Source organism: Nerophis lumbriciformis, linkage group LG11 (genome assembly GCF_033978685.3).
Source record: "Nerophis lumbriciformis linkage group LG11, RoL_Nlum_v2.1, whole genome shotgun sequence".
NCBI lineage: Eukaryota > Metazoa > Chordata > Actinopteri > Syngnathiformes > Syngnathidae > Nerophis > Nerophis lumbriciformis.
Window position 1 is genome coordinate 16,608,328 of NC_084558.2, and position 17,500 is coordinate 16,625,827.

At 39.6% G+C, this 17,500-nt stretch overlaps 2 protein-coding genes across 5 annotated transcripts in view; one reads left to right on the top strand and one right to left on the bottom strand.

Annotated features, from left to right (window-relative positions):
• unc13d (unc-13 homolog D (C. elegans)) overlaps positions 1–3,889 on the top strand; it is a 49,900-nt gene extending 46,011 nt beyond the window's left edge. For all 3 annotated transcript variants that reach the window (XM_061967208.1, XM_061967209.1, XM_061967210.1), the window contains one exon: positions 3,648–3,889. In XM_061967208.1, coding sequence (XP_061823192.1) covers positions 3,648–3,757 — 110 coding nt within the window. In that variant the 3' untranslated portion in view covers positions 3,758–3,889. The remainder of the gene's footprint in view (positions 1–3,647) is intronic.
• A 297-nt stretch (positions 3,890–4,186) lies between these two features.
• The window catches only part of unk (unk zinc finger), an 18,346-nt gene continuing 5,032 nt past the window's right edge, over positions 4,187–17,500 (bottom strand). For both annotated transcript variants that reach the window (XM_061967211.2, XM_061967212.1), the window contains exons 5-15: positions 16,674–16,809; positions 16,467–16,584; positions 16,309–16,393; positions 15,945–16,234; positions 15,796–15,861; positions 12,943–13,126; positions 12,768–12,869; positions 12,496–12,681; positions 12,254–12,435; positions 5,378–5,638; positions 4,187–5,080 (exon numbers count right to left, since the gene is read on the bottom strand). In XM_061967211.2, the coding sequence (XP_061823195.1) occupies positions 4,913–5,080; positions 5,378–5,638; positions 12,254–12,435; positions 12,496–12,681; positions 12,768–12,869; positions 12,943–13,126; positions 15,796–15,861; positions 15,945–16,234; positions 16,309–16,393; positions 16,467–16,584; positions 16,674–16,809 (1,778 nt within the window). In that variant the 3' untranslated portion in view covers positions 4,187–4,912. The remainder of the gene's footprint in view (positions 5,081–5,377; positions 5,639–12,253; positions 12,436–12,495; positions 12,682–12,767; positions 12,870–12,942; positions 13,127–15,795; positions 15,862–15,944; positions 16,235–16,308; positions 16,394–16,466; positions 16,585–16,673; positions 16,810–17,500) is intronic.

Sequence of the window (17,500 nt, forward strand, 5' to 3'; positions counted from 1 at the left end):
CAGGTAAAAGCCAGTAAATTAGAATATTTTGAAAAACTTGATTTATTTCAGTAATTGCATTCAAAAGGTGTAACTTGTACATTATATTTATTCATTGCACACAGACTGATGCATTCAAATGTTTATTTCATTTAATTTTGATGATTTGAAGTGGCAACAAATGAAAATCCAAAATTCCGTGTGTCACAAAATTAGAATATTACTAAAGGCTAATACAAAAAAGGGATTTTTAGAAATGTTGGCCAACTGAAAAGTATGAAAATGAAAAATATGAGCATGTACAATACTCAATACTTGGTTGGAGCTCCTTTTGCCTCAATTACTGCGTTAATTGCGGCGTGGCATGGAGTCGATGAGTTTCTGGCACTGCTCAGGTGTTATGAGAGCCCAGGTTGCTCTGATAGTGGCCTTCAACTCTTCTGCGTTTTTGGGTCTGGCATTCTGCATCTTCCTTTTCACAATACCCCACAGATTTTCTATGGGGCTAAGGTCAGGGGAGTTGGCGGGCCAATTTAGAACAGAAATACCATAGTCCGTAAACCAGGCACGGGTAGATTTTGCGCTGTGTGCAGGCGCCAAGTCCTGTTGGAACTTGAAATCTCCATCTCCATAGAGCAGGTCAGCAGCAGGAAGCATGAAGTGCTCTAAAACTTGCTGGTAGACGGCTGCGTTGACCCTGGATCTCAGGAAACAGAGTGGACCGACACCAGCAGATGACATGGCACCCCAAACTATCACCCAACCATGCAAATTTTGCATTTCCTTTGGAAATCGAGGTCCCAGAGTCTGGAGGAAGACAGGAGAGGCACAGGATCCACGTTGCCTGAAGTCTAGTGTAAAGTTTCCACCATCAGTGATGGTTTGGGGTGCCATGTCATCTGCTGGTGTCGGTCCACTCTGTTTCCTGAGATCCAGGGTCAACGCAGCCGTCTACCAGCAAGTTTTAGAGCACTTCATGCTTCCTGCTGCTGACCTGCTCTATGGAGATGGAGATTTCAAGTTCCAACAGGACTTGGCGCCTGCACACAGCGCAAAATCTACCCGTGCCTGGTTTACGGACCATGGTATTTCTGTTCTAAATTGGCCCGCCAACTCCCCTGACCTTAGCCCCATAGAAAATCTGTGGGGTATTGTGAAAAGGAAGATGCAGAATGCCAGACCCAAAAACGCAGAAGAGTTGAAGGCCACTATCAGAGCAACCTGGGCTCTCATAACACCTGAGCAGTGCCAGAAACTCATCGACTCCATGCCACGCCGCATTAACGCAGTAATTGAGGCAAAAGGAGCTCCAACCAAGTATTGAGTATTGTACATGCTCATATTTTTCATTTTCATACTTTTCAGTTGGCCAACATTTCTAAAAATCCCTTTTTTGTATTAGCCTTAAGTAATATTCTAATTTTGTGACACACGGAATTTTGGATTTTCATTTGTTGCCACTTCAAATCATCAAAATTAAATGAAATAAACATTTGAATGCATCAGTCTGTGTGCAATGAATAAATATAATGTACAAGTTACATCTTTTGAATGCAATTACTGAAATAAATCAAGTTTTTCAAAATATTCTAATTTACTGGCTTTTACCTGTATATTAGGGATGTCGATAAATGCGTTAAAATGTAATATCGGAAATTGTCGGTATCGTTTTTTTTATTATCGGTATCGGTTTTTTTTGTTTTTTTTTTTAATTAAATCAACATAAAAAACACAAGATACACTTACAATTAGTGCACCAACCCAAAAAACCTCCCCCCCCCCCATTTACACTCATTCACACAAAAGGGTTGTTTCTTTCTGTTATTAATATTCTGGTTCCTACATTATATATCAATATATATCAATACAGTCTGCAAGGGATACAGTCCGTAAGCACACATGATTGTGCGTGCTGCTGGTCCACTAATAGTACTAACCTTTAACAGTTAATTTGACTAATTTTCATTAATTACTAGTTTCTATGTAACTGTTTTTATATTGTTTTACTTTCTTTTTTATTCAAGAAAATGTTTTTAATTTATTTGTCTTATTAAATTGTTTTTTTTTAAAGTACCTTATCTTCACCATACCTGGTTGTCCAAATTAGGCATAATAATGTGTTAATTCCACGACTGCATATATCGGTTGATATCGATATCGGTTGATATCGGTATCGGTAAATAAAGAGTTGGACAATACTGGATATCGGCAAAAAGCCATTATCGGACATCCCTAATATATATATATATATATATATATATATATATATATATATATATATATATTATATATATATATATATATATATATATATATATATATATATATATATATATATATACATACATGTGTATATATATATATATATATATATATATATATATATATATTATGTATATGTATATACAGTATGTATGTAAGTATTTTCCACACATTTTGTTATGTTAGTTTGATTCCAAAATGGAATACATTATTTTTTTGTCCTCAGAATTGTACAGACAATACCCCATAATGACAATGGGATTTTTTTTTAAAAATTTTTACTTTTGCAATTTTTTCAAACATAAAAAAAGATGAAAACATCACATGTACAGTAAATATTCAATTTTACAGCCTTTGCTCAATACTTTGTTGATGCACCTTTGGCAGCAATTACAGCCTCAAGTCTTTTTGAATACGATGCCAAAAGCTTGGCACACCTATCTTTGGGTAGTTTCGCCCATTCCTCTTTGCAGCACCTCTCAAGCTTCATCAGGTTGGATGGGGGGTGTTGGTTTTCATCCAGGATGTCTCTGTACATTGTTGCATTCATCTCTCCCTCTATCCTGACTGGTCTCCCAGTTCCTGCCACTGAAAACCATCCCCACAGCATGATAATGCCACCACAATGCTTCACTGTAAGGATGGTTTTGGCCTGGTGATGAGCGGTGCCTGGTTTCCTCCAAACATTATGTCTGGCATTCACACCAAAGACTTCAATCTTTGTCTCATCAGACCAGATACTTTTGTTTCTCGTGGTCTGAGAGTCTTTCAGGTGCATTTTGGCAAACTTTTACAAAGAACTATCTTCCGTCTGGCCACTCTACCATACAAGCCTCATTGGTGGATTGTTGCAGAGATGGTTGTCCTTCTGGAAGGTTCTCCTCTCTCCACAGAGGAATACTGTAGCTCTGACAGAGTGACCACCGGGTTCTTGGTCATCTCCCTGACTAGACTAAGATGAATGCAACAATGTACAGAGACATCCTGGATGAAAACCAACACTTCCCATCCAACCTGATGGAGCTTGAGAGGTGCAGCAAAGAGGAATGGGAGAAACTGTCCAAAGATAGGTGTGCCAAGCTTGTGGCATAGTATTCAGAAAGACTTGTGGCTGTAATTGCTGCCAAAGGTGCATCAACAAAGTATTGAGCAAAGGCTGTGAATACTTATATGTACATGTGATTTTTTAGTTTGAATAAATTTACAAAATTAAAAAAATAACTTTTTATATTTTCAATGTGGGGTATTGTTTTGTAGAAATTTGATTTTGGAATAAGGCTTTAACATAACAATATGTAGAAAATGTGAAGCGCTGCGAAAAGTTTCCGAATTCACATGGAGTGCATATTATTAATGGTCTAACTTCTGTCATAAAATCCTGTTTATGTGTGTGCTTTTCCCATAAGACAACATCCTGAGGTTACTGGAGTCCAGGAAAGGTGAAAAAGAAACACAAGCTTTTGTGAAGAAACGAAGACAAAGAGAGAAACAGTCCAAGGAGGGAAGTCAACCATAACATGCACACAATCACTTTATCTTCCAAAAATATACAATTTGCTTTAATGATCTTTACCAAAAAAAAACAACACAACTAAATCCATTGATAAGGAAAGACTGGTGTGGAATAAAATAACCTCTTTCCAGTTCACTTTTTGATGTTTTGTCTTACCAGTGCAATAGATTGATGTACATAATAAACTACAATGAAATGTCTGAAAGCATCACATGGTTCTCAACAAAGGCAGGTATAAAGAAACAAATGTGTACAATTGCGATAATTACATTAAAAATGTATTTAAAAGACTACACCAAGTCAACTGAGTATATGTACATTGATTGTGTTCATATGCATCCCTCTTCATGTTTCTACCTGAGTGCTTTACAGAGGATGCATGTTGTAGAGTTCATTCTAAATCTAAATAGTCGCATTTTTATTTTGCTAAAAAACAAATTGAATAATCCTAGATGAGCACTACCTAATATGTTGGCCCCCTTTGGCTGTAGCAATTTACAATTTGTAACAGGATGGGACTAAATATGAATTTTAAGGTGTGTTACATTATACCTGAAGACTACCTGTGATTATGTCAATAAATACGTACTAGTTTCTTCAGTCATACATCCATTTACACATTTTGCCAAAAATGATGACACAGAAATGTATAAAAGTAGAAAAAGCAAATTAAATGAAAATTTCTTACTCTTTGCGGAAATGCGGACAACTCCGAGACTATCCTTACAGATTACCACTTGATTAGGTACACTTGACCAATACAACGCACGTTATGAATTGTCATTTTACATAACGTGGGGCATTTTAGTGCACAAGTGTACCAGATAAAGTACACTTTGTCTCAGATATGGTCCACAGTTAGTGTGAAAGGAGCAACAAGTGCTGTTTGAGACAACAGTAAGTGGAGAAGAACAGTGTTGCTGGTCAATAATTAAATATATATATATATATATATATTGGTGTTCCCATTGTCAATACTGGAATGATTTGTCTTTCTTCCCACACAAAGAGCTTATTAATCACTCAAATTGCCAGGAATCAAGTGTGCTCATGTTACAAAGAGCAGGAAGGTTTGGGATGGTGGCAGAGATCCATGGCTGGTAGTTGTGGAATCAGGACGGGCTGACAGTTGTGCGGACTCTACGGTGGCCCCAGAGGTCAGGAGAGTTGTTGCTGCTTCTGCTGCTCCAGCGCTTGTTCGGGGCAGAGAGGACACTCCGTCGAGCTGGAGCACTTCTGGCACTGCAGTCCATGGCCGCACGACAAAGAGACCGAGCCCTGCTCGCCACAAGATATGCAACACTGCCTCTTTTTTTTGTACGCCACCTGGGGACAATGCAGAGGAACTGTCACTTTAACAAGGGAACTTTACACGTATTGGCGCCTATTTTCAACAAATTTTTGGAAAAATATAAGACAATCAATGTACATACTTATAAAATGGTGTTTTGAATATTAGTGAATGATCTCAAAATTACTCCTCTGCTGTTTGCTAACTTGCCCAACTTTAAAGCAACTCCAGCCACTTGTCAGTTTGCATGCATACTAAAAAGCTCTCGATCCTGAATATAAACATGAATTTGTCTAGGGAAATACTTGACAATGTACTCATATTGGGGTTACCTGCTCCACAGCGTGCAGGCAGCTGCACAGCTGTGCCTGCAGACTGAGCACAGACTCCAGGGGCAGTCTGTGTAACAGCTGGAGTTGGTGTAGTGCTCGATGGGGGTTTTCTCCGTTCCTTAGGGTCTCAAGCGCCTCCTCCAGGAGAGCAGTTTGTCTCTGTGCCTCCTCCTCACCCTGCCTGCTTCTCTCCGCCTCCATGGCCAACCGCACTGCATGGGCGCGCGACTCCTCCGCGTCTGCTTTCAGTGTAGCCCAGGACTGCGCGACAAAAGGCAGGATATTATCCGTAACAGCCTAACATTCCACACAAAGCAACAAATTGTGCAGTACATATGGTTTTACAAAATAAAATACACAAAGAGAGACGGAGAGAGATGCAACTGTGGTGGGACCCGTTAATGTTGGCGCCCCTCGGACTACGTGTCACGGTGACATGACCCAAACAACCATTGTTTGCACATTTACTTGTGACTTTGGTGAGAGACATAAAGAGAATGGGATTTTGAACCTTTTGAAAGCAATTTCATAATTTTGCACTTTTTTTTTTATTCTTCTATTGTCATATAAAAAATTAAATAAAAATACAAATAAAAGCTTTTGTACAAGTGCAAATGTTTCTGCCTGTGGATAAAAACAAACAAATAATCTAGCTTGCTTTGTAATGACCAGGAAGTTACTGTGTGCACATTGTGCTTTGTAACTGGACACTAGTTATATCGTTTCATGCTGTTTAGCGATCATAATCGAAGAGAGTTAAGAGCTATAAGTACTAAAACCAAAAAATGTTGACATACAGAAATAACCTATTTTGTTCTCCAATTATTGATCTCGATGAAAGCAGTTAACCATGTATGTCAATGCGGGGCCTCACCTGCCGCCATGGAAAGAAAAAAAATGTAAAAAGAAAAAAAAAAAATTAAATTGTTATATGTATCCAGTGATTATACTATAAAGTTATTTTCCATTTAACTTCACCAGTTTTAGATTATTTTTATTCAAAATCGCAGAATTTTCACATTTGCCGTTCAAATACTGAGAAGAGACGGTGCGGTGATCAGCAGCCAGTTGAGGCACGTCACTCAATTGTGCCTCAACATGGATTGCGGACTCGGCTAACTGCTGGCCTGCTGTGCAGTGAGACCGTATTGCTATATGAATTATATTATACATTTCCATAGTTTAGTTAGCTGAGGTATATAATGTACAGTGTATTTTGTCAACAACTGTATGTGTGTAAAGTATTTCTTGTGCTGAGCAATCATAAAACTGCTGCGAAGACGCACTGTGTGAGGCTCGCGTAACCCCGCCTCCTGGTGCCGGTTAAGGCACCTTCGCCGCAGACTGCACCCCCCGACGGGAGCGCCACACCAACCAAAGCCCACACCCAAACCCTCCACGTGCAAGACCGAATCCACCCAAAAAAAGTCACTTAACAAGAAGCCAAAAAGTGCAAAAACAACATTGCTCGCGCCGGAGGAGGGTGAACGACTGCAGGGACACAACATTGGGTACACCTGCAGACTGCAGCACGGATTTCATATTTCATTCATTCACAACTCCTCCAACACGAACACCACTGTTCCCGCACTTATAAGTAAAGGTAAGACCATAATAACGTTGTTTTTAATTAAATGTGCTTTTTTGTGTGCTACAGTTTGTATGTGTAAAGTTAAAGTTAAGTTAAAGTACCAATGATTGTCACACACACACTAGGTGTGGTGAAATTTGTCCTCTGCATTTGACCCATCCTCTTGCTCACCCCCTGGGAGGTAAGGGGAGCAGTGAGCAGCAGCGGCGCCGCGCCCGGGAATAATTGTTGGTGATTCAACCCCCAATTCCAACCCTTGATGCTGAGTGCCAAGCAGGGAAGAATGCTGGTATGAGCTTTTAAACATAACCCGTTAACTGCAGCCAATCAAATGGTGAATAAGATACTCTTTAGGGTTCATATGTTTGTAAATCTGACTGTGATGAAGTCAGTGCCTCACCAGTCATGAACCTCACCGCACGTCACTGCTATATAGGTATAGCTCGGTTGGTAGAGCGGCCGTGCCAGCAACTTGAGGGTTCCAGGTTCGATCCCCGCTTCCGCCATCCTAGTCACTGCCGTTGTGTCCTTGGGCAAGACACTTTACCCACCTGCTCCCAGTGCCACCCACACTGGTTTAAATGTAACTGAGATATTGGGTTTCACAATGTAAAGCGCTTTGAGCCACTTGAGAAAAAGCGCTATATAAATGTAATTCACTTCACTTCACTTCACTATTAAAGCCTCCATCAACGTTCTATATACACATATATATATACACGCTGCAAGTATATATATATATATATATATATATATATATATATATATATATATATATATCCATCCATCCATCCATTTTCTACCGCTTATTCCCTTTGGGGTCGCGGGGGGCGCTGGAGCCTATCTCAGCTACAATCGGGCGGAAGGCGGGGTACACCCTGGACAAGTCGCCACCTCATCGCAGGGCCAACACAGATAGACAGACAACATTCACACTCACATCCACACACTAGGGCCAATTTAGTGTTGCCAATCAACTTATCCCCAGGTGCATGTCTTTGCACCTGGGGATAATATACAGGTAAAAGCCAGTAAATTAGAATATTTTGAAAAACTTGATTTATTTCAGTAATTGCATTCAAAAGGTGTAACTTGTACATTATATTTATTCATTGCACACAGACTGATGCATTCAAATGTTTATTTCATTTAATTTTGATGATTTGAAGTGGCAACAAATGAAAATCCAAAATTCCGTGTGTCACAAAATTAGAATATTACTTAAGGCTAATACAAAAAAGGGATTTTTAGAAATGTTGGCCAACTGAAAAGTATGAAAATGAAAAATATGAGCATGTACAATACTCAATACCGGTACTTGGTTGGAGCTCCTTTTGCCTCAATTACTGCATTAATGCGGCGTGGCATGGAGTCGATGAGTTTCTGGCACTGCTCAGGTGTTATGAGAGCCCAGGTTGCTCTGATAGTGGCCTTCAACTCTTCTGCGTTTTTGGGTCTGGCATTCTGCATCTTCCTTTTCACAATACCCCACAGATTTTCTATGGGGCTACGGTCAGGGGAGTTGGCGGGCCAATTTAGAACAGAAATACCATGGTCCGTAAACCAGGCACGGGTAGATTTTGCGCTGTGTGCAGGCGCCAAGTCCTGTTGGAACTTGAAATCTCCATCTCCATAGAGCAGGTCAGCAGCAGGAAGCATGAAGTGCTCTAAAACTTGCTGGTAGACGGCTGCGTTGACCCTGGATCTCAGGAAACAGAGTGGACCGACACCAGCAGATGACATGGCACCCCAAACCATCACCCAACCATGCAAATTTTGCATTTCCTTTGGAAATCGAGGTCCCAGAGTCTGGAGGAAGACAGGAGAGGCACAGGATCCACGTTGCCTGAAGTCTAGTGTAAAGTTTCCACCATCAGTGATGGTTTGGGGTGCCATGTCATCTGCTGGTGTCGGTCCACTCTGTTTCCTGAGATCCAGGGTCAACGCAGCCGTCTACCAGCAAGTTTTAGAGCACTTCATGCTTCCTGCTGCTGACCTGCTCTATGGAGATGGAGATTTCAAGTTCCAACAGGACTTGGCGCCTGCACACAGCGCAAAATCTACCCGTGCCTGGTTTACGGACCATGGTATTTCTGTTCTAAATTGGCCCGCCAACTCCCCTGACCTTAGCCCCATAGAAAATCTGTGGGATATTGTGAAAAAGAAGATGCAGAATGCCAGACCCAAAAACGCAGAAGAGTTGAAGGCCACTATCAGAGCAACCTGGGCTCTCATAACACCTGAGCAGTGCCAGAAACTCATCGACTCCATGCCACGCCGCATTAACGCAGTAATTGAGGCAAAAGGAGCTCCAACCAAGTATTGAGTATTGTACATGCTCATATTTTTCATTTTCATACTTTTCAGTTGGCCAACATTTCTAAAAATCCCTTTTTTGTATTACCCTTAAGTAATATTCTAATTTTGTGACACACGGAATTTTGGATTTTCATTTGTTGCCACTTCAAATCATCAAAATTAAATGAAATAAACATTTGAATGCATCAGTCTGTGTGCAATGAATAAATATAATGTACAAGTGACACCTTTTGAATGCAATTACTGAAATAAATCAAGTTTTTCAAAATATTCTAATTTACTGGCTTTTACCTGTATATATATACACGCTGCAAGTATATATATATATATATATATATATATATATATATTAAAAATTTAGTAACATACCAGTTTATAACAAAATGTAGTATCTTTAATACTTACCGTATATTTATTTCACTTTATGCATTACCGGAACTTATTTCCTGGGCACTTCAACTTGTGTTCTAATCATGGCAGATTTAGTAACAGACAACGAAGACGACTATTTTTGGACAAATGAGGATTCACAACCTTATCTTTTTGAAGCAGAATACACGCAGGATGAGCTACTGCTTCAAGAACCAAGCACGAAGAGAAGATGAAAGGTGGAGCAGACGGAAGCTGAGAGTTAGGATTGACATGACTTGATGGTTTAAACGTGGAGCTTGGAGCCAAACTATGCCAACAGAAATGGAGTGATCCTGCTCCAATGAGTTTCTTGTATGTGGAGAGGAGGACACTGCTCGAAGAAACTGCATCACAACGAAAGACAAACTGTTCGTGCTAATAAACCCTGCAGTGGTAGAAACTTTTTTCCACCAACCAAAATCAACTGGAAACGTCCCCCAGCTAGACCAAACGGATAACTGTCCATCGAGTGAGTCAATATAATATTGATCAGACCTGGGCAAAATACAGCCAGCGGGCAGTGTTTGCCTAGTAAGCTTTTCAACAAGGCCAGCCGTATATCTCAAAATTATTTTTTTAAAGGGCTTCACAGTGGCAGAGGGGTTAGTTCATCTGCCTCACAATACGAAGGTCCTGAGTAGTCGATTTTATTTTTTTATCATAAAAAAATACAATCATGTGTGCTTACGGACTGTATCCCTGCAGACTGTATTGATCTATATTGGTATAATGTAGGAACCAGAAATATTAATAACAGAAAGAAACAACCCTTTTGTGCGAAAGAGTGTAAATGGGGGAGTTTTTTTGGGTTAGTGTACTAATTGTAAGTGTATCTTGTGTTTTTTATGTTGATTTAATAAAAAAAAATTAAAAAAAATATATAATTTTTTTTCTTGTGCAGACCGGTACCAATCGATCCACGGACCGGTACCGGGCCGCGGCCCGGTGGTTGGGCACCACTGGTTTTTGGATGCATTTTACAGTGTTTTAGAGGCAGAATGGATTGCGCTCATTAGCTGCATTGCTAGCCACTGTATTAGCGCACAGCCACATGGCTAATTACCGTATTTTTCGGACTATAAGTGTCATGTCTGTGTGATCAGGCTTTATTTTTGGACTTTTTGTGCAGTTTTGTTTTGTCACCATAGTTACCCATTAGTTTCACCTGTCATGTCACGCATCTGTTTTGAGTCACGCACCTGTTGTTAATCATGTCCATAAGTATTTAAGTTAATTCATTTTCTGTTGTTCGGCCTGACGACCTCGCACCCCATATATGCTTCTGCACACCCTTATGATCCTTGCTGTCCCTTTTTCATGCCGGTTCCATGCCAAGTAAGTTTTTGTTTCTCAAGCCACAGTTAATGTTTTGTTTAATTGTTCATAGTTTCCGCCACTGTGCGTGCTTTTCATTTGTACTTTTTTGCTATAGTCTTTTGGTTTCATAGCTTATTCTCCGCCATTGTGCGCGCTTTTTGTTTGATCTTTTTTTAATAAATAAATCATGTACCTTGGTTCCCGTCTCGCCCGTGCCAACTTTCCGTTGCATCCCGGAAAAGCAAACACCCATGATCAAGTCGTGACAATAAGTCGCAGTTTTTTCATAGACTTATACTCAGGAGCGACTTATGTGTGAAATTATTAACACATTACCGTAAAATATCAAATAATATTATTTAGCTCATTCACGTAAGAGACTAGACGTATAGATTTCATGGGATTTAGCGATTAGGAGTGACAGATTGTTTGGTAAACGTATAGCATGTTCTATATGTTATAGTTATTTGAATGACTCTTACCATAATATGTTACGTTAACATACCAGGCACGTTCTCAGTTGGTTATTTATGCGTCATATAACGTACACTTATTCAGCCTGTTGTTCACTATTCTTTATTTATTTTAAATTGCCTTTCAAATGTCTATTCTTGGTGTTGGGTTTTATCAAATAATTTTCCCCCAAAAAATGCGACTTATACTCCAGTGCGACTTATATATGTTCTTTATTATGCATTTTCGGCCGGTGCGACTTATACTCCGAAGCGACTTAGACTCCGAAAAATACGGTGTATATATATATATATATATATATATATATATATATATATATATGCATGCTTTGGAGTCCCTGCCACGAAATAAAATAACGTTTGCTTTGGTGCCCTTCTAACTTGCCTTGGTGCCCTAAAATATGAGCCCTCCTTTAAGGCAACACTTGCCTTGACCTTAAAAAGCAAAGATTCGAGCCCTGTCGCATTGAAGATGCCTTCGTTCGCGATATAACTATAATATCAAAATATCTATCGTCGACCAAATTTATATAATTGATAATGTCTATATTGCGCAACCCTGATAATATATATAGTATTGCAATATTTATAACCAATGTTGCTAAGCAATGCTCTCACTTCTATTTAATTTGACCTGATGGTTGCTGCTATTCAGTGACATCCATTAATAGCTTGTTGTCTTCAAGTGGCACTACTACAAAATATCAGCTTGTTAATACCATTGATATTGTATAATTCCACTTAACAATAAATAAATGTTTCTACCTGAGCTGTGTGTCTCCAGCTGTGATCCCACTGCTTCAGCCCTCTGTGAGCCTCCTCCAGCTCCTGTTTGAGCCTGGTGGTCTCTGCAGAGTGACCGGAGGGTAGCAGGGTAGGAGGGGTGCCGGGGGAGCCTTGGCCTGAAGGAAAGTGCTCCCAGATGTTACTGCTCATTCCGTTAAGACCTATAATACAAATATCAGGTTCAATCCAATATTAAATCACATTGTCATTCACCTACAAACCTAAAGAGCTATGAGATGGTCCCAGGAAGGTGGTCTCCTGTTGACCAGGTTGTGACAGCTGAGTAGAGAAAAATGGAGATGTGTGGGGTCTGATTGGCGGGGACGGTGAAGGTGAGCTAAAAGGAGCAGACGTGCTAAAGGATCCTGGGATGTTGACTGGGGCAGAGCTCCGAAGCTGACTTCTTCCTGCGAAGGAAAACCATACCTTTCTGTAGTAATAAAATACGCTGCTAGGCGCAGTATTCGTGCTGTTAAGGTTTTCACACAATTACCTAGCATAACTCCCACACTCGGCAGAGAAGAGTTACTATCCAAACCTCTCTCCAATGCAGACACACCAAAATCATTCAGGTCAAGATCATCCAGCGCTGACTCTGAAATATTAAAAACCTTAGATTTTAATTTCTTATGCTATTTTGACACACAGATATGTACATCTTGACATACCAACAACTGACTCCACTGTCTCACTGGTGGGATAGAATGGCAATGCGTTGGCATTCATCCCTGATGCGATGCTGCTTCCCGGGGGTCCGGGAGGTGCAGGGCTGGGCGGAGTGGCAGCCAAACTGGAGGGGATGCTAGAGGATATACTTAAAGGGCTGCCCACTGGCAAACATACCAACAGATCCTGAAGGAGACACCATGCACAAATATATCACTTTATTATTATCTTCACAAAATGTTTAAACTCACTTTTACACCACACTTACATCCACACCCATGGATAATTTAGGACCTCCAATTAACCTAACATGCAAGTTTTGGACAATGGGAGGAAGACGGTGCACCCTGAGTAAAAACATACAGGGAGATTGTGCAAACTCCACACAGAGCGGAGTTTAACACTATCTTTTGTCTGCGAGACTTACATGCTAACTACGATTAATCCTAAGATTTTAACACGCCTAATGCGGCACAATTTTTAAAAACATTCCTCAAACTTGAAAAGCCCAACTGTCAATGGGGATGGGTATCGTTTACATTTTAACCGTTACTAGGACAAAATTGGGTCTAGAAAAACGGTGCCGGTGCTTAAACAGTGCCTGAACCGGTACTTTCAAAAAATGGAGAAAAAAAACACAAAAACTTTTTATTCCCATGGGATTTGGTGTAATTCAGTTGAACAGACTAGTAATTGAAAAATAACTAAACAAAGAGAGCATAGTCTCCCAAGACAAATTATTTGTGTTTTAGACATACTTGACCAATAAAACTGATTCTGATTAAATGACATAATTATTGCAACAATACAGAGCATAAGAAAGCAACTTGTGTGTTGTACTATTGATGCTCATAATTCCTGGGGTTTGTAAATGCAATTTCGCTCACTGTAACTGTGATTGGTGCATAATAAGGAAGTGCTGTGCTGTTGTTGCTTACTGGCTAGCTTAGGTTGGCTGTGGTGCCAGCGGTGTTATGAGGGGTGCTGTTTCAGCGAGGTAAAGTTGGCATTAAAGTTTTAAAAAAGCGTCAGACTGTGTGCTCCTGTCAGGACGTTACATTACTTACAAGACGCTACTTGCACAATATAATCACCAGATTGCTGAGACTGCATTCACTTAGCACCCAAATGAAGCACTGGTAGCCAGATATTTGGCACCCTGTTTATACTTTTAGTTACACTTTCAGTTCCAACATACAATGCAGCTACTCTGAGTCGACCTTTGCCCCTGCCCTAGACACACCAATAGGATCATTTGAATGAATTAGACAAACAAACTTTATTGATTCACAAGGGAAATTGTTCAATTAGTATACTCACAAACATGATAACTATGTTCTAACGTGATATTCTGCGTTTAACAGCGGATTCTGTTTTGTTGGCCAATTATGTGACTCTGCCATAGTCAAAATTGAAATCACAATTTGATTAATTGTCCAGCCCTACTGTCTAGATTATCAATACTTTTCATAGTTGTGTACTGACATACATGGATCAATCTGCACTTGGGTTGAAGAAGTGATTGGGATGTTATGGTTCAGTGTTTTCTCTGCTCAGAGTCAGTGGCCTTCTCGAGCTTGCTTTCCCAAAACAAGAAGACAAAAATAAGTTCATCTGACTAATTTCTACAAGATAAAAGAAAATGATGCACACTCATCAGGTCTCATCCTGGCAGAGATACACCTTGTCAGTTTTAGCAATTTTTAAGACCAATGCTCTCAAAACTGACCAAAATTCCCGACGGTTAGTATTACCGTTTTAAATTAAAATGATGGAAAAACTGTGATTGATAATTGCATTTTGATAAACTCCCAGACTGTCTGGTGCCAGCTCGCTACCTTATAGGCTAACATGAACACAAGAGACACGTTTCTTACCCCATTAAGAAACTTAAATAAACACATTGCTGTCTGAGGAACTTAGATATTCAATTGTGCACATCGAACATACAAGTTGTGCTCTCTTAGTACAGTGTGATCATTCTATACTCAGAGGAATATGAGACAGAAGTGTTTTTACACTGCGTTCTAGGACCGCTGAACAGTCGGACGCCACAACGCCCGCGAGAAATAATAAATAATAATAGATTTTATTTGTATCGCACTTTTCTTTTAAATAAAGTGCTACAGTACTAACCAATATTTTAAAAAAAAACTAAAAGTCAATCAGTAAAGTAAAAGAAATACAAAACATGCAAAATATTGGGTTTTCTAACGGTGTGTCTATTTATTTTAGTTAATCAAAAAATTGCTTGGTCAAAAGATTTCAGTCTGTTTACAAGTATTTTTGAGCACATTCAACAATACCGCGATAATAACGATAAGTGTGATCATTTTCGTCACGGCAACCGTGATAAGACATTTTTACACAAGCAATACCAGCATTTATTAAAAAACACTATAATTGGAGTACTGTCCCATACCTTTCTACACCATTAATTAATTCACATTTGACTTGTTTGCTACATTATGTGCATGAGCTTAGTGTTCAGTGGGCGAGTAAAACATTGTTTTTGAATTTATTAATTATTTTCTGTCTTTTTATATTTTTTTCTTAACCAAGTCCTCCATCAACTGTACTTTCAGGACCTTCCATAAGGAACGGCAGATTTCAGGTTTTAAAACAAGACACTGAGAAGTCTAATAATAATGATTAAAATATTTGATAAATGGTGTGATTTTTTAAATTTTGAACGTAAGCACTTGGCCCTGCGCGTGTGTGCAAAAATGGTTGCAGAGAATCACAAGCTCTATTTTAAGCAAGGAAATCATGATTCACATTTTTTGAAAACTCACACAAACCTAATTTTTAAGTGCAAATTAAGAAGGTGGATGCGGAAAATGATTTAATTCTACCTGTTTGCTTTGTACTAGTGTCATCTCTCTGCTACGCTGTTCAAGAGCAAAACTCCTTTGCTTGGCCTGAAAATACAGCAAACAAACAAACGAGCATCAGATACAACAATTCCCAAGATGCGCTTTTTTTTTTTAAATTCACATCTCACCTGATCCTCCCTTTCAAATCCAGGTGCCCTGCCATAGCCTCCCTCTCCTGCCCAGGGCGACAAAGGCTCGCCGCCATCTCTCATGGCTTCACACAGAGTAAGCACGTTACCTAGCAGTCCTTTCTCAGCTCCACGTGACCCAGCCAAAGGTGAGAAAAGGTCAGCGACATGACCAAGCCCTAAATTGTGTGCACTTGTGTCTGACTCTTCTTCGAAACCAGGATCTGGAGGTCGTGGAGGTGGAGGGGAGCTGGGAGAGTTGAATGATGGTTTCTCGAGGACCATGGATTCTAGAGTGTGTTTAAAAAAATAAAATAAACAGAATGTTGTGTTTTGTGGTACCACGAGAGGATGTGTTACTTACTCTCTAAATGTGCGAAAGCACAGAAAGGGCCTCTGGGACAGCTACCGCACTGTTGCATGTCATTACACTTAGTGGACTGATAAATCTGTGAGAACGAATCAACACCACCGTTAAAGAGTGATGTGTCCATGTTTATACACAGTGTGTTTGAAACGTACTTCCGGGTGGAACTGTTGTTCCGTCCTCGTGTGGCAATACTGGCATCCCTCGGCACCCTCACATTTGCTCGGATCTCCCCACTCCTCACTCTGCTTCACAGCTGGACACGGCAACGCTCTGAGGGCGCAATGGCAAACGACAACATTGTAGAGCACAGTGGTGATCGACTAAGGATAGCTTCCTGCATTGCTTGTTTTTTTTCAAACCTGTATTTGTGCTTGTGTGGGCTACGCCGCCTGTCTTTGCTGTTATGGTAATATGGACAGGCGTAACCTTGACGACACAGGCGGGGTGGCTTCTTACAGAGCTCCGTCTTGTAGTGGGACAGCACGTAGTTGTTATCTAAAGAAACACAATGCAACAGGAAAAGGGAGAAGGCAAATAGTAAAATGAACTCATGTCAAAATAACACATGAAAAACAAATAATACATGTATTTTTTTTTATTTGTTTGTTTGAAGGACAATGTGCAGTTACATTAAGAAGATGGCTGCACCAGATTTAGCATCATGCTAATTTCCATCTGTAGTCCTTTTATGGTGCATCTAACATCCACAATAAAATTACACAGGACTGAAAATACACAATATTAAAATTACATAATGATAAACACTTTAAAATACAAGTACAATACATAGAGGGTGTGTGAATTACAAATCAATGGGCGGTCAAGTTACAGTATTTTAGCAGCTTCATTTAAAGTGCAGAAGTATATAAAGTGCACCAATTTTTATCAAAGTGCACATACAGCCATCAGATGATACCCATAAGGGTATCATTCAATAGCTATATACCCCATTGATTTTGCATACATAAATAATGTGTGTGTAATATATATATATATATACAGTATATATGCACAAACACACACACACATATATATCTGTATATACACACACACACACACAAAAATATTGGCACCCCTGCATTTCTGTCAGATAATGCACCACTTCTCCCAGAAAATTGTTGAAATTACAAATTATATGGTATTCACATGTTTATTTCTTTTGTTTGCATTAGAACAACACAAAAAA